Source organism: Oncorhynchus keta, chromosome 10 (genome assembly GCF_023373465.1).
Source record: "Oncorhynchus keta strain PuntledgeMale-10-30-2019 chromosome 10, Oket_V2, whole genome shotgun sequence".
Classification (NCBI taxonomy): domain Eukaryota; kingdom Metazoa; phylum Chordata; class Actinopteri; order Salmoniformes; family Salmonidae; genus Oncorhynchus; species Oncorhynchus keta.
The window spans coordinates 75400456-75421433 of record NC_068430.1 but is presented as its reverse complement, the minus strand read 5'-3'; the positions used below and the strand labels follow the sequence as shown (position 1 = coordinate 75421433).

The 20978-nt window shown below is 47.2% G+C and overlaps 1 protein-coding gene across 1 annotated transcript in view; it reads right to left on the bottom strand.

Moving 5' to 3' along the window:
- Positions 1 to 1369: 1369 nt before the first annotated feature.
- Positions 1370 to 20978, bottom strand: part of LOC118382744 (protein phosphatase 1 regulatory subunit 29-like) — a 204309-nt gene continuing 184700 nt past the window's right edge. The window contains exons 3-6 of the mRNA XM_052527953.1: positions 9572 to 10158; positions 8482 to 8631; positions 3265 to 4262; positions 1370 to 2968 (exon numbers count right to left, since the gene is read on the bottom strand). Of these exons, the coding sequence (XP_052383913.1) occupies positions 1372 to 2968; positions 3265 to 4262; positions 8482 to 8631; positions 9572 to 9796 (2970 nt within the window). The 5' untranslated portion in view covers positions 9797 to 10158 and the 3' untranslated portion in view covers positions 1370 to 1371. The remainder of the gene's footprint in view (positions 2969 to 3264; positions 4263 to 8481; positions 8632 to 9571; positions 10159 to 20978) is intronic.

Below are 20978 nucleotides of genomic sequence, written 5' to 3'. Positions count from 1 at the left end.
AAAATGGCGGAGCTCCCCAGCAGCATGCCACGCTCTGTAAAACATGTGTAGGTGTTTCCAATCGATAAGCACGCTCCTGCTAAACACAGAGAGGGGCTCCAGGGCCTGGTTCCCACCGTCCACACACACACCTCTCGGTGTGTGTCCACCCACGCCAGCATCTCCACCTGTTTTGTTCTTGGGCTAATTACAGCCGAGAACAATTAACACGATAAGAATCGCTTAATATCCTCCCCCTCTTCCTTGTCCTCCTTCTGCCCTCCATCCTCCCTCCTCTCTCCCCCCTACTCCGAAGGAAGAAGAAGAGATTGAGGCAAACACTGCTAATTCCTCATCCGCTTTCAATTATCTCTCTAAATGGCGCTGCTAGGGAGGCAGGTGGTGGGCTGCAGAGTGAAATGACTCTGCGTCCCAAATGGCACCCTATTCCCAATATAGCTCACTACTTTTGACCAGAGCCCTATGGGAACCCTGTGGGCCCTTGTCAAAAGTAGTGCAGAAAACAGGGAATAGGGTGCCACTTGGGATGCTTGCAGTGTTTAGTGAATGAATTGAATGTTGATGGGATTATGAGCTGTGCTGTTTAAGGGACCAGGGTTTAAGCCGAGTAATGCTGCTGCTTGTTGTTGGGAGATATGTTGTAATGAGTCTTAGGACACCTGCTAGTGACAAGACTCTGCAGTCATTACTGAGTCCTCATCACCCTGGCTCTGTCTTTCTATGGTAGTCTGCAAGGACCAAAGTGCCAGACAAAAGGAAATCTGATATATTGTTGTTTTTTTGTTTACCCAAACCTGGAAAAAAAGAGAATGTGGAACCACCTAGAAGCTCAGTGTGGAACCATTATGGAACTCCATGTAGAACTTTGAAACTTCTAGAACCACTATAGAACCCCTACGGAACTGTTACAGAGACATTATAGAACCCTTTATGGAACTTTGGAACCTCTATAGAACCATTGTAAAACTGTGGAACTCTTGTGGAACCATGATGGAACCCGCAATGGAACAGTGGAATTTCTGTGGAACGACTTGTAGAATTGTGGAACCCCTGTAGTTCCATTGTGGAACTGTAGAAAAAAAACAATACCCCGTGTCATGCTACTACTACTACTACATAATGTCTCCCCCATAACTTCCACTACTATCCTCCTCATCTCCTGTCAGAGTCTGCTGTTGTAACAGCCTAGGATAAGTTAAACAATGAGAAGACAGATGATGTCATAAAAGAGACCAGGAAGTGCACATGGGAGCCAACAGTTGTAGTTGTGTCATTCAGGTCCATTCACTGTCTGGGAGTTCTTGAGAATTATGACATCACTGTCTTCTCCTTCTGTATGCCATCCTCTAGGTTACACCTCTTCCTCATCTCTCACAGCTTCTGCTGGGCCGACACCCCCTTCCAGTAGTCGAGGATATCATGGAGGTCCTCGTCTTTCGCAAACTGAACCTTCTTCCTCAAGGCGTGGCCTGCAGCGATATACGTTGCCTCTTCGCGAGGGTCGCGAGGGCCTTTCTTGTGTGGCCGGAACCTCTCCCAGATTCGAAGGGTGTTTTCCGAGGAATATTCGGGGCTGGAGGAGTAGCCGGAGTAGTTGTGGTGCCGGGAAGGGGAGAGCTGGGAGTAGGCGGCAGGGTCCCTTTTGGTACGTCCCAGGGGTTTGAGGAAGGAGGCCTTCTGGGATGGGGAGGGAGAGGGGGAGTCGTTGGATCTCTCGTAGTAGAGGGCGGGGAAGGAGTGCCTGTGCTCAGAACAGTGGTAGTCTGGATGTACCTCCAGATGATGATGCTGCTGCTGCTTTCCCGGGCCTCCCCCTCCTCTCCCTCCCCCTCCGCAACCCACCCCACCTCCATTGACATTCACCCCACCTTCATTAACCCCTCCTCCCATTCCGTTCCCACCACCACAACCCATCCCGTTTCCATCACCACCACTACCACAACCACTACCATTTCCACCCACAAGAGGGAGCCTCTCCATGGTTTCCCCACACCCAACAGGGCTCCCCTTCTCTGGGTATGGAGGGCAGGAGTTGGGCCCCGGGCTGCGGGGCTCCGGGACATCCAGACTGAAGACCCTGGTGCTCTTCATGGATCCTCCAGCCGAGGACACGCTACATCGGTTCTTCCCAGCACCCATGACCACCACACCTGTATCGCTCAACTGCCTCTGTAAGGGTCGTACGGCATTCGCCGGTGGTGGGTCCCTGTAGGGTGGCGAGAGAAACCCCCCTCCACTGATTCCGGGACGCTCCGAGAGGGGCATGACGAGGGGGACGGGGGTCATCGTGGGAGGGGCATGGATTTTGGGAGAGGAGGCGAGCATCTGGCAGGTGTCAGCGAGGCCTTGAGAGAGGGGGATAAGGTTCCGAGCGAGGGAGGTGATACAAGCAGGTGGAGGAGAAGTAGGGTTGTCGCCAGATGTTGCCGTGGCAACAAGGGAGTCGAGCTTGAGCGCGTCGATACAGTTGTTGATAATCTGGTTGACTTTGTCGACCTCCATGGCGATTGTCGAGATCTCCGACGCAGATCCGTGCCCGTCGTCATCCGAATCATTCCCAACGTCCATTCCATCTTCACTGCAACCGTTGATGCTTCGCATATCCACCAGTATCGCCTCCCCCCCTCCTCCTCCTCCCCCTGCCAGTAATAATCCTCCCCCGTCTCCCGGTAATCCTGCCCCAGTCCTCACGTCCATATAGTTCCCTTTATTGGTTGCCATGGCTTCACAGAACGCCGTGGCCATCTTCTCCACTTGGGGGAGCGTCGAGAGGCGGGAGGAGGTGGTGTTGGCCGAACCGTGGAGCATGCCGGAGCTGGAGGAGGTGGAGGGGGGAAGTTTATTACCCCCGCCACCCCCTCCTCCGTGGAGGTGACCTCCGTGGTGCCCCTGGTTCTGGGCCTGTTCCTGGAGATGCTGCATGGCTGCCGGGTCGTTAGCTGCCTGTGCTGCAGCCTCCGGTCCATACCTGGAAATAAAATACAAGGATAAAATATTTTTACATCTCAGGTAAAATAGCTGTATGCAATTCAGGTGCATCGCATCTACCTATGAGTCCCAAGTTATTCAAACCTCGAATCAAACTTTAATTAATTCAAGTGCATTTAAATCACAAACACACTTTATTGTATCAACAATAAAATGGAATGAGAGAGAATAATAAAAAACAACAAGGCTATAAAAGAGATGAGTAAAATAATGTCAAATAACAAAGAATAAAGAGCTGGGGTTTCAACAACCTAAATAACCCATTGTCCCTCTTACCGCATCTCCAAGATGGTCTTCTTCACGCTGATCGCCTTCTCCTTCTCCTCCTGCATCCGACGCTTCCTCAGGCAGTAGTAGACGAGCCCGAGCACGATCACCATCCCCAGCAGACACCCCAGGATCGTTATGATGTAATGCGTCATGGTTGACGGGTTGGCGTGGTGGTCGTCAGGGCCAGCCTCTCGCGTGGCGAAGAAGATGCACGTGTGGTTGTTGCGCTGGTTTTTACTTATAGACACTACGCAGTAGGTGTAGTTGGTGTGAGGTTTGAGATCCACCAACGTCACCTTCTCCTTCTTCTCCTTGAGGTTCTGGATGTCCGAGACGAAGCTCTGGTTGTATTGAACCAGGACGTACATCTTGCTGTATGGTTTAGGGATCTGGACCAACAGCTTGGCTGCAGACAGAGTGACCCATTGGAGTTTGATGCTGGGGTTGAAGTTGGGGTCGGCCGTGGACGACGCTGTCGGCTGATGATACGGCCCGACCCGGCCGTCCATCTCCGGGCCCATCCCGGAGCCCTCCCAGTCGGTGCCGGGTTGAGACGTGATCCCGGGTATGATCATGCCGTCGCGACAGATGGTGGCGAGCATGGTGCGAGCACTGCGCCCGTGCCCGGCCACGGGGCTCAGGAGCGGGTAGAGAAACAGCTCGCCGGGGGTCTCGCATTGCAGCCTGTCGTATGTATGTGTCACGTTATTAAATGCCTCCAACCAAGTCAGAAAACTATACAGATCACATCCACAATGGAAAGGATTTCCTGCCAGCTCGCAGACCATTAACCGGTTTAGCACGGTGAACGTTGACGGATCGATCCGGGCCAGCTTATTGGACGAGAGGTCGATGCTGCTGAGGCTGGAGCTGGACTCCTCGAATGCTTTGTTGTCAATGACCTCGATGAGGTTGTGCTGGAGGAAGAGGCACTGCAAGCGGCCCAGGCCCCGCATCATCCCCTCTGTCAGGTTGGTCAGCTTGTTGTAACCCAACTGGAGGACCTGGGATGAGAGGAGACCACAATGGAGAAACAGTAAGACTTTGGCATCTCAAATGACAGCATGTTCCCTATGAAATGACTGCTTCTGGAATCAGTGCACTGCATGGAGAACAGGTGGGGGACATAGGATTAGAAGGGACCACAATGGGAGAACAGGTGGGGGACATAGGATTAGAAGGGACCACAATGGGAGAACAGGTGGAGGGCGTAGGATTAGAAGGGACCATGATGGGAGAACAGGTGGAGGGCGTAGGATTAGAAGGGACCACAATGGGAGAACAGGTGGGGGACATAGGATTAGAAGGGACCACAATGGGAGAACAGGTGGAGGGCGTAGGATTAGAAGGGACCACAATGGGAGAACAGGTGGAGGGCGTAGGATTAGAAGGGACCACAATGGGAGAACAGGTGGAGGGCGTAGGATTAGAAGGGACCACAATGGGAGAACAGGTGGAGGGCGTAGGATTAGAAGGGACCACAATGGGAGAACAGGTGGAGGGCGTAGGATTAGAAGGGACCACAATGGGAGAACAGGTGGAGGGCGTAGGATTAGAAGGGACCACAATGGGAGAACAGGAGGATTAGAAGGGACCATGGGAGATGGGAGAACAGGTGGAGGTGGGGCGTAGGATTAGAAGGGACCACAATGGGAGAACAGGTGGGGGACAGGTAGGATTAGAAGGGACCACAATGGGAGAACAGGTGGAGGGCGTAGGATTAGAAGGGACCACAATGGGAGAACAGGTGGAGGGCGTAGGATTAGAAGGGACCACAATGGGAGAACAGGTGGAGGGCGTAGGATTAGAAGGGACCACAATGGGAGAACAGGTGGAGGCGTAGGATTAGAAGGGACCACAATGGGAGAACAGGTGGAGGACGTAGGATTAGAAGGGACCACAATGGGAGAACAGGTGGAGGGCGTAGGATTAGAAGGGACCACAATGGGAGAACAGGTGGAGGGCGTAGGATTAGAAGGGACCACAATGGGAGAACAGGTGGAGGGCGTAGGATTAGAAGGGACCACAATGGGAGAACAGGTGGAGGACGTAGGATTAGAAGGGACCACAATGGGAGAACAGGTGGAGGCGTAGGATTAGAAGGGACCACAATGGGAGAACAGGTGGAGGTGGAGGGACCACAATGGGAGAACAGGTGGAGGGCGTAGGATTAGAAGGGACCACAATGGGAGAACAGGTGTAGGAGAAGGGACCACAATGGGAGAACAGGTGGAGGGCGTAGGATTAGAAGGGACCACAATGGGAGAACAGGTGGAGGGCGTAGGATTAGAAGGGACCACAATGGGAGAACAGGTGGAGGGCGTAGGATTAGAAGGGACCACAATGGGAGAACAGGTGGAGGGCGTAGGATTAGAAGGGACCACAATGGGAGAACAGGTGATTAGAAGGGACCACAATGGGAGAACAGGTGGATTAGAAGGGACCACAATGGGAGAACAGGTGGAGGGCGTAGGATTAGAAGGGACCACAATGGGAGAACAGGTGGAGGGCGTAGGATTAGAAGGGACCACAATGGGAGAACAGGTGGAGGGCGTAGGATTAGAAGGGACCACAATGGGAGAACAGGTGGAGGGCGTAGGATTAGAAGGGACCACAATGGGAGAACAGGTGGAGGGCGTAGGATTAGAAGGGACCACAATGGGAGAACAGGTGGAGGGCGTAGGATTAGAAGGGACCACAATGGGAGAACTACATAACACACTGGTCAAACTATTGATCTATAACATGGAGAAGAGGGGATTGTTTGAGATTTTCCTTTTGACTTATTGTGTTTACCCTAAATGGTTTTGTATTAATGTAAAACCTTAACACGCATTAAAGTAAGTAAAGTCAAATCAGTCAATCGAATCCATCAATAAACCAGTCGACCAATCAAGCCAACAGCCAAACAATCAACGAAACAACCGACCGATCAACCAATCAAACATCCACTCCTCCTTGACAGGTGGGTTTGCCAAATCAGTGAAAGCCCCATCCTCTATGTAAGACAGGGATGGGAAACTCCAGTCCTCAGGGGCCGGAGTGGCTTCACACTTTTCCCCGTCTCTAGCGAACACAGCTGATTATACTGATTGCATTCTAAATGGATTAACTGACTATTTGGGTCATGTACAGTGCCTTCGGAAAGTACTCAGACCCCTTGACTTTTTCCACATTTGGTTACATTACAACTTTATTCTAAAATTGATCAAATAAAATCCTCAGCCTTCTACACAAAATACCCCATAATGACAAGGCAAAAATAGATTTTTTGAAATTTTGCAAATGTCTTAAAAATTAAAACAGAAGTACCTTATTTACATAAGTATTCAGACCCTTTTCTATGAGACTCGAAATTGAGCTCAGGTGCATCCTGTTTCAATTGATCATCCTTGAGATGTTTCTACAACTTTTAGTCCACCTGTGGTAAATTCAATTGATTGGACATGATTTGGAAAGGGACACACACCTGTCTATATAAGGTCACAAAGTTGACCATGCATGTCAGAGCAAAGACCAAGCCATGAGGTCAAAGGAATTGTCTGTAGAAATCCGAGAGAGGATTGTGTCGAGGCACAGATCTGGGGAAAGGTACCAACAAAATGTCTGCAGCATTGAAGGTCCCCAAGAACACAGTGGCCTCCACCATTCTTAAATGAAAGAAGTGCATTTAGAACAACTAAGAGCTCCAAAGTTCTTCTGTGGAGATGGAAAAACCTTCCAGAAGGACAATCATCTCTGCAGCACTCCACCAATCAAGTCTCTATGGTAGAGTGGCCAGACAGAAGCCACTCCTCAGTATAAAGTAAATGACAGCCCGCTTAGAGTTTGCCAAAATGTACCTAAAGGACTCTAAACAAGACTCTCTGGTCTGATGAAACCAAGATTGAACTCTGTGGCCTGAATGCCAAGTGTCACGTCTGGAGGAAAGTCATCCCTACGGTGGAGCGTCATCCCTACGGTGGAACGTCATCCCTACGGTGGAACGTCATCCCCACGGTGGAACGTCATCCCTACGGTGGAACGTCATCCCTACGGTGGAACGTCATCCCCGGGTGGAACGTCATCCCTACGGTGGAACGTCATCCCTACGGTGGAGCGTCATCCCTACGGTGGAGCGTCATCCCTACGGTGGAACGTCATCCCTACGGTGGAGCGTCATCCCTACGGACTCTCTGGTGGAACGTCATCCCTACGGTGGAGCGTCATCCCTACGGTGGAACGTCATCCCTACGGTGGAACGTCATCCCTACGGTGGAACGTCATCCCTACGGTGGAACGTCATCCCCACGGTGGAACGTCATCCCTATGGTAGAACGTCATCCCTAAGCATGGTGGTGGCAGCATCATGCTGTGGGGATGTTTTTCAGCAGCAGGGACTGGGACGATCGAGGAAAAGACTAACGGAGCAAAGTACAGAGAGATCCTTGATGAAAACCTGCTCCAGAGCGCTCAGGACTTCAGACTGGGGCAAAGGTTCACCTTCCAACAGGACAACGACCCTAAGCACACAGCCAAGACAACGCAGGAGTGGCTTCAGGACAAGTCTCTGAATGTCCTTGAGTGGCCCAGCTAGAGCCCGGACTTGAACCCGATCGAACATCTCTGGAGAAACCTGAAAATAGCTGTGCAGCAACTCTCCCTATCCAACCTGACAGAGCTTGAGAGGATCTGCAGAGAAGAATGGGAGAAACTCCCCAAATACAGGTGTGCCAAGCTTGTAGCATCATACCCAAGAAGACTCTGAATACTTATGTAAATGTGACATTTTTTTATTTTTATAAATTAGCATACATTTCTAAAAACCTATTTTTGCTTTGTCATTATGGGGTATTGTGTGTAAATGGATGAGGCAAAAAAAATAATTTAATTATTAAGAATAAGGCTGTAACGTTAAAAAAAGTGGAAATAGTCAAAGAGTCTGAATGCTTTCCAAAGTTACTGTATGTGAACTGGGGCTGGGCAAAAGGGTGACACCAATCAGGCCCCAGAGGAGTTGCCCATCCCCGAAGTAAGAGATCTCATTGTCATCCAACCAACTAACCAATCAACCAACCAACCAACCAACCAATCAAACCAATGACCTGTAGGTTGGCCTGATCGGTGAAAGCCATGTCCTCTATGTGAAAGATCTCTTTATCAACCAACCAACCAACGAATCAAACAAATAACCAATCAAATCCCTTCATCTCAACACATCAACCAACCAATCAAATCCCTTACCTGTAGGTTGGCCTGATGGGTAAAGGCCCCGTCCTCTATGTAAGAGATCTCGTTCTTGGTGAGGTTGAGGTCCGTGAGGTTGGTGAAGCGATACATGGAGTGGAATAGCACTGCTTTCAGCTTGTTCTCATTCAGCCTCAGGTCATGGACCTGTTGTGTTGACAGAACGAGAACTTGTTGAATATCAAACGGCTCGGCATTCACGAGCTTAGCTCGCATTACTGTTGAAAGTTGGGTTGAAAGAGGACCACAATGGAAATAAGTTGTAAACTTTTATAAATGCATTGTATCCACGCGGTTGTTTTTCAAATGGTCAAATAAATTAAATAAAATCTCATTGAAAAGAACTAGACTTTTTTTCATCAAACAGCTCAACAAGGAGTATAACAAAACCCCTATTATAACAAAACAGTGAGCTAGTATAGCAAAACAGTGAGCTATTATAGCAAAACAGTGAGCTAGTATAGCAAAACAGTGAGCTATTATAGCAAAACAGTGAGCTATTATAACAAAACAGTGAGCTATTATAGCAAAACAGTGAGCTATTATAACAAAACAGTGAGCTATTATAGCAAAACAGTGAGCTATTATAACAAAACAGTGAGCTATTATAGCAAAACAGTGAGCTATTATAGCAAAACAGTGAGCTATTATAGCAAAACAGTGAGCTATTATAGCAAAACAGTGAGCTATTATAGCAAAACAGTGAGCTAGTATAGCAAAACAGTGAGCTATTATAACAAAACAGTGAGCTATTATAGCAAAACAGTGAGCTAGTATTTGTAAGCTAGCATAAACAAAACATTCAGTTTTAGCTTTGCCAAACTATGGTGGTTCCTATGGGACATGTGAACTATGGTGGTTGAAAAGTAAGGTATGGTTTAGTGTCCCTCAAGGCTCTATTCCAGCCCCACTACTGTTTCAATTCTATATTGTGCTAACTCTTGGTGATGTTATTCGGTAGTTGAAAAGGAACACCCCAAGTGAGTAAAACCAGCATTGCAATTAAAATGACATATTTTACAATTACTGCTAGGGTTAGGCTGTATAGCATAATATATACAAAATATAATATAGAACATAACAGTACCGTATTGTTGATGTGCTGGGGGATGGTCTCATACGGGGGCTGGTTCTGACTGCAGATGGCCAGCCACACGTAGCCTTTATCCCCCTCGATCAGCCAGCAGTCCCCCCGGACGGACACAGGGAGGTGGAGGAGAAGAAGTAATGGGGGGAGAAGGTAGAGGAAGATGGATGGTGAGAGGGATAGGGAGAGCGGGATGGAGGGGAGGTGGAGAAACCTGTTGGCCATCGTTAGGGAGGAAGGGAGGATAGGAGGGGTTATCTTATTAAGAAAACAAGAGAAAGGGGAGAATATTAGGAAAGGAAGCAGGCAAGTTTGAAATCAGGTTGGGCGACAGGTAAGGAAGGGGTGTGGCCAGAGCAGGAAGTAGAGACAGGAAGTCGTAGGTCACAGAAAGGTTGTTGCCTAGGCGATTAGAGCATGGCTTGCCGCTTGGCGGCCATGGTAGCTGGTAACATAGACCCCATTTTAAGTGTTCCGCGTCGGAGGGATACAATGACGGTAGCCCCAGCAGCAACTCATGGCCCCTAATGACCGCTTCCCTCAGCGACAGAGATGGAGGAAAACTCCCTTTCAGTTTGGCAGAGAACCTGTGAGAGAGAGAGAGATAGAGAGAGAGAGAGAACGAGAGAGAGAGAGAAGAGAGAGAGAGAGAGAGAGAGAGAGAGAGAGAGAGAGCAGAGAGACAGAGAGACAGAGAGAGAGAGAGAGAGAGAGAGAGAGAGAGAGGAGAGGCAAAAAAATGAGAAAAAACAGACTGCATTAAAACATCTGCATCAAAACAGCTAATGACAAAATAATACAAATTGTTAATCACTTTCACGTATTCCCCGAGGATATCTAATGAATTGACTTTAGGTTTCAAAATGATCTGTATAAAAGAGACATAATGAAACAAATTAAGATATGCCATCACTTCAAGGTAACATGATACACTGAAATATCCATTAGCAATGATGATTATTCAATTTACTACTAAAGAAGATGAACATAGATTTAGACATTTCGTAATAACAAGCCTTTCCCACAAGTAATATTATTCAAAAGTATAAAACCAAATGCATGACGCAGAGACAAACACACACAGACACACACACAGCATCATTGAATTGCCGTTCTGCTGCAAACACATTAGCATACTACTCACCAATAAATATGTAAATGTTAAAAACCCTAAAACAATCAAATCTAATTTCATAACCATTCTCTCTGTTTACAAGCCTTTCACAATTCAGTTATAGAGCTTCTGTGCTCTACAATACAGAAAAACAATAAAGCTATCATCTACACTTTTGAAAGGAATTAAGGGAGATGAAAGAGGGACTAAATGGGAATAAAGGAGTGAGAAAGAGGACTAAAAAAGAGGAGAAAGTGTCTTGCAGGCAGCAAGGCACGACACAGCGGTTTACTGCATATCTCTGTTGGATCAATGTGTGTGTGTGTGTGTGTGTGTGTGTGTGTGTGTGTGTGTGTGTGTGTGTGTGTGTGTGTGTGTGCGTGTGCGTGTGCGTGTGTGTGTGTGCGTGTGCGTGCATGTGCGTGTGTGTGCGTGCGTGCGTGTGTGTGTGTTTCTCCTGATGGATTAACGTGGGTTAGGATGTAATCCATACTAAAGCGTCTGCATTACAGCTAAAGCAATTCAAATGGATTTTCCATTTTCAATGTCACTTTTCCTAAACCATATTTTGCAATGTATGTAGCCACGCTAATGAAATGACACAAACACACAGGACAAGGTTCACTGTTTTGTGTATGCCATATCACTTACATTTAAATGGGTTTTACAACGTCAATCCCCCCAAAAAAAAAGTGTAATGTATCTATAGTCATGCCAATTAAATTACACAAGGGACCAGGTTAGAAACTGGTAGAATCTACGGTGCACTGAAGCTGTTCTGTCTCGTGGTGCCCCAACGCCCTATTAAGACACTTTATGTTGGTGTTTCCTTTATTTTGGCAGTTCCACTGGTTTCACTTTTTTTCTACAAAATCACATAATGTCTCCCAGTCACACCGATGAAATGACACTACTATAACACAGGAACCATATTGACTGTTCAGTGTAGGAGTCCTTGGAAAGCAGTTGTTACTGGCTAGACGGCACACTGTCCTTCTCTCAGCACATATCAGAGCTGCAGGCTAAAGTTACATCTAGACTTGGTTTCCTCTATCGTAATCACTCCTCTTTCACCACAGCTGCCAAACTAACCCTGATTCAGATGACCAGCTTACCCATGCTGAGATACCTACTGCAGCCCTCATCCTCCACATACAACACCCGTTCTGCGTCACATTCTGTTAAAGGTCCCCAGAGCACACACATCACTGGGTCGCTCGTCTTTTCAGTTCGCTGCAGCTGGCGACTGGAACAAACTGCAACAAACACTCAAACCGGACAGTTTTATCTCCATCTCTTCATTCAAAGACTCAATCATGAACACTCTTACTGACAGTTGTAGCTGCTTTGTATAATGTATTGTTGTCTCTACCTTCTTGCCCTTTGTGCTGTTGTCTGTGCCCACTAATGTTTGTACCATGATTCGTGCTGATACCATGTTGTGCTGCTGCCATGTTGTGTTGCTACCATGTTGTTGTCATGTTGTGTTGCTGCCATGCTGTTGTCATGTTGTGTTGCTGCCATGCTGTGCTGTTGTCTCTCCTTATGTAGTGTTGTGTCTCTCTTGTCGTGTGTTTTGTCCTGTATGTGTATTTTGAATCCCTGCCCCAGTCCCCGCAGGAGGCCTTTAGCCTTTTGGTGGCCATCAATGTAGATAACAACTTGTTCTTAACTGTCTTTGAGTGAACTATCCTGGTTCAATAAATAAGTGAATAGGCCCTATTTTAAAAATGTTACTTAACTTGTTGTGCGCTCACGGCTGGTTGTGATACAGCCCGGGATTGAACCGGGGTCTGTAGTGACACCTCTAGCACTGAGATGCAGTGCCCTAGACCGCTGCGCCACTCGAGAGCCCATTTTCTAGGACAGGCCTTATGTTCTTCTGTTGTTTACTACCAAAAACAAATTGATATTTGTATTCCCACAGTTAATCTGTGAGAGCCACACACACACAGTGTTTATCTTTAAGAGCCAGTTTAAGACACATATGCAGAGGGGTTCAAAGGAGCCTAGACAAGCACCATTAACCACTCATGATAATGCGTCTGTGTGTGTGTGTGTGTGTGTGTGTGTGTGTGTGTGTGTGTGTGTGTGTGTGTGTGTGTGTGTGTGTGTGTGTGTGTGTGTGTGTGTGTGTGTGTGTGTGTGTGTGTGTGTGTGTGTGTGTGTGTGTTGTAACTGAATGTTGACAAACACTTAACCACACTTCACTGGAGTGCATAAATGTGGTGTTAATATGCAATTGAGGAAAAGACTAAGCTACACACACACACAGTTTACTCACGCCATCATCTACTCTCAAACTGCAGAGAAGTTCTTTATCCGTAAATCCCGTTGGTCTTAACCAGCTGGACCTCCTTGGCTACATCATAATGTGGCCGTTTAGCAGATGCTTCAATGCAAAGTGACTGACAGAACAGTAGACATTGATCCAATGCAACCATATCCTCGAGATATGATCTGATCTGGGAATACTTAACAGGTGAAGATAATGGGATGGAATTCATTCGGATCCTCCCTACTTTACATGAGTGTGTGGTGGAGGCAAGGAAGCCTGTTAAGAGATTTGGGACACATCCGTATCCACTGACCTTTTCAGGACAGTGCAAAAGAATCCACTTAAGAGTGTAGGAACCTATCCTATTGTATTGGTCCGTCCCTAATTGTCGTCTGCTCTTCTCCACAGCGTGCACCTAATTCAGATCCCGGTCACCGCTCATTTTGGCTACTGACACCCAACTCTCAGTGCCACACACACACACACACACACACACACACACACACACACACACACACACACACACACACACACACACACACACACACACACACACACACACACACACACACACACACACACACACACACACACACACACACACACACACACACACACACACACACACACACACACACACACACACACACACACACACACACACACACACACACACACACACAGAGACACATATTCTCTCTCTTTCCAACTCTCTGTCAGGCTGTGAAATTGATATCGACAATTCAATTCCCCCATCAGAGACTGTCAATTTGCCTTTGACCCTGATAGGCTTCCATAGCTCGGGAAAGGTAATACGCCACATATAAAATATGTTTTGCCTCTGTGGTCCTAGCCTGGCTGTGGTCCTAGCCTGGCTGTGGTCCAAGCCTGGCTGTGGTCATAGCCTGGCTGTGGTCCTAGCCTGGCTGTGGTCCTAGCCTGGCTGTGGTCCTAGCCTGGCTGTGGTCCTAGCCTGGCTGTGGTCCTAGCCTGGCTGTGGTCCTAGCCTGGCTGTGGTCCTAGCCTGGCTGTGGTCCTAGCCTGGCTGTGGTCCTAGCCTGGCTGTGGTCCTAGCCTGGCTGTGGTCCTAGCCTGGCTGTGGTCCTAGCCTGGCTGTGGTCCTAGCCTGGCTGTGGTCCTAGCCTGGCTGTGGTCATAGCCTGGCTGTGGTCCTAGCCTGGCTGTGGTCCTAGCCTGGCTGTGGTCCTAGCCTGGCTGTGGTCCTAGCCTGGCTGTGGTCATAGCCTGGCTGTGGTCCTAGCCTGGCTGTGGTCATAGCCTGGCTGTGGTCCTAGCCTGGCTGTGGTCCTAGCCTGGCTGTGGTCATAGCCTGGCTGTGGTCCTAGCCTGGCTGATGCGACCCACGTGACCACAGAGAGGAAGAGCTGTGACTCACCAGTCTGGGCAGGAGGCCATTTGTTAATGTAATATTAGTAGCGGACGCATTGATTGGTTCTCTCAAATGTTGTTTTTTTCCTGGCGGGTTGAGACCTCTAGTTGTTCTGATTTGAAAATCCAACAGTTGTAATTGGAAGGGGGCGGCTCTCGGGGGGCTGTGTGTGGCTGTTCTTGTTGGTGTTGAGTGAGAAAGACACCAAGGGGAACCAATCAGTAAGAAGCACAGCCCCCTTCATTATTGATGTAAGGAGCCTTTCCAGACTCTACCGTCAGGAGGACTTTGACTGAGGCATCTGCCAGATTACTGGGTTCCTGCCATAGAGAGAGAATGTAATACCTACAGGCCCATCTGTCTACTGTAGAAATACATATATTACATGTTCTAATGATATTCTCTGTTGTGGCTTCTGGAGTGAATCTGTAGTTTTATTAAGTGGATTGAAATGGAGTGTCTTTGTTTGTACACCGGAGCAAACAAAGTACATGATAGTGGGTGTTTGTGTGGGTCGGTGTGAACGAGAGTTCACAGCCTTTATTGAAGGAATAAAGCACATCTCTATTTCTCTCTCATCAGATTCCAATGCTAGACACTCATTTAGTAATATTAGTTATTCTGTTTGAACCCGATCCCTAACCTTAACCCTAACCTTAACACTAAACCTAACCTTAACCTTAACCCTAACCTTAACACTAAACCTAACCTTAACCTTAACCCTAACCTTAACACTAAACCTAACCTTAACCTTAACCCTAACCTTAACACTAAACCTAACCTTAACCTTAACCCTAACTTTAACACTAAACCTAACCTTAACCTTAAACCTAACCCTAATCTTAACCCTTACCTTAACTCTAACCTTACCCTAACCTTAACCCTAACCCTAATCTTAACCCTTACCTTAACTCTAACCTTACCCTAACCTTAACCATAATCTTAACCCTTACCTTAACTCTAACCTTACCCTAACCTTAACCTTATCCACTGTGAATGAATGCCTGAACGTATATTTTGATTTAACTTTTGCACAGTTTGACTGACAGCTGACATGTCAAAATATGCTGTAATTAAAACACTAATTAGAGAGTCCTTATCTCTGTTGCCTGCCATTGATAATGTATAATAATTATAATAATTGTAATAATTATGTAGCTGCATTTCAACAGGATTTTGATTCAAGTCTCTTTTTCCAGGCTTAATTTGCTGTAATGTATGTTGTGGTGTCTGTGAAGCTGTGGGCTTCAGCTCCGGGTCTTCAGAAGTGTGTGTGCCGTCCATTAGTTCAACACAACGGCTTTGTTGTTGCTGTCATTTCTTTCCTCCAGCTCACGTTGTCTCTCTCAGCCACCTCTCTCCATTGATCATGGCAGACCCTGGCTGTGACCCCACTCTCCGAGGGTGGGATATACAAAACCTCATTTCCAATTCACACATGGCTGACAGACATGCATGTGAACACAGGAACAAATATATGACATAGGAAAAATATAAGCATCCACCAAATTATAATAAATAAAATATTTCATAATAATAATAATTATTATTATTATCAAATGCCTCCATTTTCTTTGAACGCTGCATTGCGATCCCTAACCCTGGGATCTGGAGCTCCCTCTCTCACACACACTTCCTCCCTCTCTCACACACACTTCCTCCCTCTCTCACACACACTTCCTCCCTCTCTCTCACACACACTTCCTCCCTCCTCTCTCACACACACTTCCTCCCTCTCTCACACACACTTCCTCCCTCTCTCACACACACTTCCTCCCTCTCTCACACACACTTCCTCCCCCTCTCTCTCACACACACTTCCTCCCTCTCTCTCTCACACACACTTCCTCCCCTCTCTCACACACACTTCCTCCCTCTCTCTCACACACTTCCTCCCTCTCTCACACACACTTCCTCCCTCTCTCACACACACTTCCTCCCTCTCTCTCTCACACACACTTCCTCCCTCTCTCACACACACTTCCTCCCTCTCTCACACACACTTCCTCCCTCTCTCACACACACTTCCTCCCTCTCTCTCTCACACACACTTCCTCCTCTCTCTCTCACACACACTTCCTCCCTCTCTCTCACACACTTCCTCCCTCTCTCACACACACTTCCTCCCTCTCTCACACACACTTCCTCCCTCTCTCTCTCACACACACTTCCTCCCTCTCTCTCTCACACACACTTCCTCCCTCTCTCTCACACACTTCCTCCCTCTCTCACACACACTTCCTCCCTCTCTCCCACAGTATCTTTCCCTCCCTCTCTCTCACACACACTTCCTCCCTCTCTCCCACAGTATCTTTCCCTCCCTCTCTCTCACACACACTTCCTCCATCTCTCCCACAGTATCTTCCCTCCCTCTCTCTCACACACACTTCCTCCCTCTCTCACACACACTTCCTCCCTCTCTCACACACACTTCCTCCCTCTCTCCCACAATATCTTTCCCTCCCTCTCTCTCACACACACTTCCTCCCTCTCTCACACAGTATCTTTCCCTCCCTCTCTCTCACACACACTTCCTCCCTCTCTCACACACACTTCCTCCCTCTCTCCCACAGTATCTTTCCCTCCCTCTCTCTCACACACACTTCCTCCCTCTCTCACACACACACACTTCCTCCCTCTCTCACACACACTTCCTCCCTCTCTCCCACAGTATCTTTCCCTCCCTCTCTCTCACACACACTTCCTCCCTCTCTCCCCCTGTATCTTTCCCTCCCTCTCTCCCCCTGTATCTTTCCCTCCCCCTCCCCCTGTATCTTTCCCTCCCTCTCTCTCTCACACACACTTCCTCCCTCTCTCCCCCTGTATCTTTCCCTCCCTCTCTCCCCCTGTATCTTTCCCTCCCTCTCTCCCCCTGTATCTTTCCCTCCCCCTCTCCCCCTGTATCTTTCCCTCCCCCTCTCCCCCTGTATCTTTCCCTCCCTCTCTCTCTCACACACACTTCCTCCCTCTCTCCCACAGTATCTTTCCCTCCCTCTCTCTCACACACACTTCCTCCCTCTCTCACACACACTTCCTCCCTCTCTCCCACAGTATCTTTCCCTCCCTCTCTCTCTCACACACACTTCCTCCCTCTCTCCCCCTGTATCTTTCCCTCCCTCTCTCCCCCTGTATCTTTCCCTCCCTCTCTCCCCCTGTATCTTTCCCTCCCCCTCTCCCCCTGTATCTTTCCCTCCCCCTCTCCCCCTGTATCTTTCCCTCCCTCTTTCTCTCACACACACTTCCTCCCTCTCTCCCCCTGTATCTTTCCCTCCCTCTCTCTCTCACACACACTTCCTCCCTCTCTCCCCCTGTATCTTTCCCTCCCTCTCTCCCCCTGTATCTTTCCCTCCCTCTCTCCCCCTGTATCTTTCCCTCCCTCTCTCCCCCTGTATCTTTCCCTCCCTCTCTCCCCCTGTATCTTTCCCTCCCTCTCTCCCCCTGTATCTTTCCCTCCCTCTCTCCCCCTGTATCTTTCCCTCCCTCTCTCCCCCTGTATCTTTCCCTCTCTCTCTCCCCCTGTATCTTTCCCTCCCTCTCTCCCCCTGTATCTTTCCCTCCCTCTCTCCCCCTGTATCCTCCCCTCCCTCTCTCCCCCTGTATCTTTCCCTCCCCTCTCCCCCTGTATCTTTCCCTCCCTCTCTCCTCCTGTATCTTTCCCTCCCTCTCTCCCCCTGTATCTTTCCCTCCCTCTCTCCCCCTGTATCTTTCCCTCCCTCTCTCCCCTGTATCTTTCCCTCCCTCTCTCCCCCTGTATCTTTCCCTCCCTCTCTCCCCCTGTATCTTTCCCTCCCTCTCTCCCCCTGTATCTTTCCCTCCCTCTCTCCCCCTGTATCTTTCCCTCCCTCTCTCCCCCTGTATCTTTCCCTCCCCCTCTCCCCCTGTATCTTTCCCTCCCTCTCTCCCCTTGTATCTTTCCCTCCCTCTCTCCCCCTGTATCTTTCCCTCCCCTCTCCCCCTGTATCTTTCCCTCCCTCTCTCTCTCACACACACTTCCTCCCTCTCTCCCCCTGTATCTTTCCATCCCTCTCTCCCCCTGTATCTTTCCCTCCCTCTCTCCCCCTGTATCTTTCCCTCCCTCTCTCCCCCTGTATCTTTCCCTCCCTCTCTCCCCCTGTATCCTTCCCTCCCTCTCTCCCCCCTCTCTCTGTATCTCTCTGTATCTCTCTGTATCTCTCTGTATATCTCTCTCTCTCTCTCTCTCTGCATTGTTTGGCCCTGGTATTATTTTCCCCATCTCTTTCAACAAGGAATATGATTGACTGAGAGGAAACAAAGCTTCCGGTCCCCCTCTTGTGAGATGAAGTGTGGAAGAAAAGAAAGAAATTAATTCAATAATTTTTTTCATTTTTCAAAGGGATATTTTTTGCTGTTCCTTATCACCTCTCGAAATCTGCGTTTTAATTAACTCTTGCGGCTGACAGTGTGTGTGTGTGTGTGTGTGTGTGTGTGTGTGTGTGTGTTCGTGTGTGTGTGTGTGTACATACTATATGTGAGTGCGAGCCTGTGTGTGTGTGTGTGTGTGTGTGTGTGTGTGTGTGTGTGTGTGTGTGTGTGTGTGTGTGTGTGTGTGTGTGTGTGTGTGTGTGTGTGTGTGTGTGTGTGTGTGTGTGTGTGTGTGTGTGTGTGTGTGTGTGTGTGTGTGTGTGTGTGTGTGTGTGTGTGTGTGTGTGTGTGTGTGTGTGTGTGTGTGTGGCTGACAGACAGACAAGGTTAATTATAGAGTTCTGAAAGACAGGTGGATGGTTCCAGAATGAACATCAGAAGAGAAGCACATCTATCTATCTATCTATCTATCTATCTATCTATCTATCTATCTATCTATCTATCTATCTATCTATCTATCTATCTATCTATCTATCTATCTATCTATCTATCTATCTATCTATCTATCTATCTATCTATCTATCTATCTATCTATCTATCTATCTATCTATCTATCTATCTATCTATCTATCTATCTATCTATCTATCTATCTATCTATCTATCTATCTATCTATCTATCTATCTATCTATCTATCTATCTATCTATCTATCTATCTATCTATCTATCTATCTATCTATCTATCTATCTATCTATCTATCTATCTATCTATCTATCTATCTATCTATCTATCTATCTATCTATCTATCTATCTATCTATCTATCTATCTATCTATCTATCTATCTATCTATCTATCTATCTATATATCTATCTATCTGTCTATCTGTCTATCTATCTATCTATCTATCTATCTATCTATCTATCTATCTATCTATCTATCTATCTATCTATCTATCTATCTATCTATCTATCTATCTATCTATCTATCTATCTATCTATCTATCTATCTATCTATCTATCTCTATCTATCTATCTATCTATCTATCTATCTATCTATCTATCTATCTATCTATCTATCTATCTATCTATCTATCTATCTATCTATCTATCTATCTATCTATCTATCTATCTATCTATCTATCTATCTCTTCAGTCTATTAAACAACTGCTTGCTTGAAGCATCACAATACAGTCACCAGTAGAATTCTTCTGGAAAACTCCAGAGTAAGACAGTCAAATATAGACTGTCAGTCAGATATAAATTCAAGATACCAATGAGGATCTGGTTAAAAACACTTGAATCAGTCATAGAACCCTTTGCCCTTTATGGTTGTGAGGTCTGGGGTCCGCTCACCAACCAAGACTTCATAAAATGGGACAAACACCAAATTGAGACTCTGCATGCAGAATTCTGCCAAAAATATCCTCTGTGTACAACGTAGAACACCAAATAATGCATGCAGAGCAGAATTAGGCCGATACCCACTAATTATCAAAATCCAGAAAAGAGCCATTAAATTCTACAACCTCCTAAAAGGAAGTGATTCCCAAACCTTCCATAACAAAGCCATCACCTACAGAGAGATGAACCTGGAGAAGAGTCCCCTAAGCAAGCTGGTCCTGGGGCTCTGTTCATAAACACAAACACACCCCACAGAGCCCCAGAACAGCAACACAATTAGACCCAACCAAATCATGAGAAAACAAAAAGATAATTACTTAACACATTGGAAAGAATTAACAAAAAAACAGAGCAAACTAGAATGCTATTTGGCACCTAAACAGAGAGAACACAGTGGCAGAATATCTGACCATTATGACTGACCTAAACTTAACGAAAGCTTTGACTATGTACAGACTCAGTGAGCATAGCCTTGCTATTGAGAAAGGCCGCTGTAGGCAGACATGGCTCTCAAGAGAAGACAGGCTATGTGCTCACTGCCCACAAAATGAGGTGGAAACTGAGCTGCACTTCCTAACCTCCTGCCCAATGTATGACCATATTAGAGACACATATTTCCCTCAGATAACACAGACCCACAAAGAATTTGAAAACAAACCCAATTTTGATAAACTCCCATATCTACTGGGTGAAATTCCACAGTGTTCCATCACAGCAGTGATATTTGTGACCTGTTGCCACAAGAAAAGGGCAACCAGTGAAGAACAAACACCATTGTAAATACAACCCATATTTCTGCTTATTTATTTTCCCTTGTGTCCTTTAACCATTTGTACATTGTTAAAACACTGTATATATATAATATGACATTTGTAATGTCTTTATTCTTTGAAACCTCTG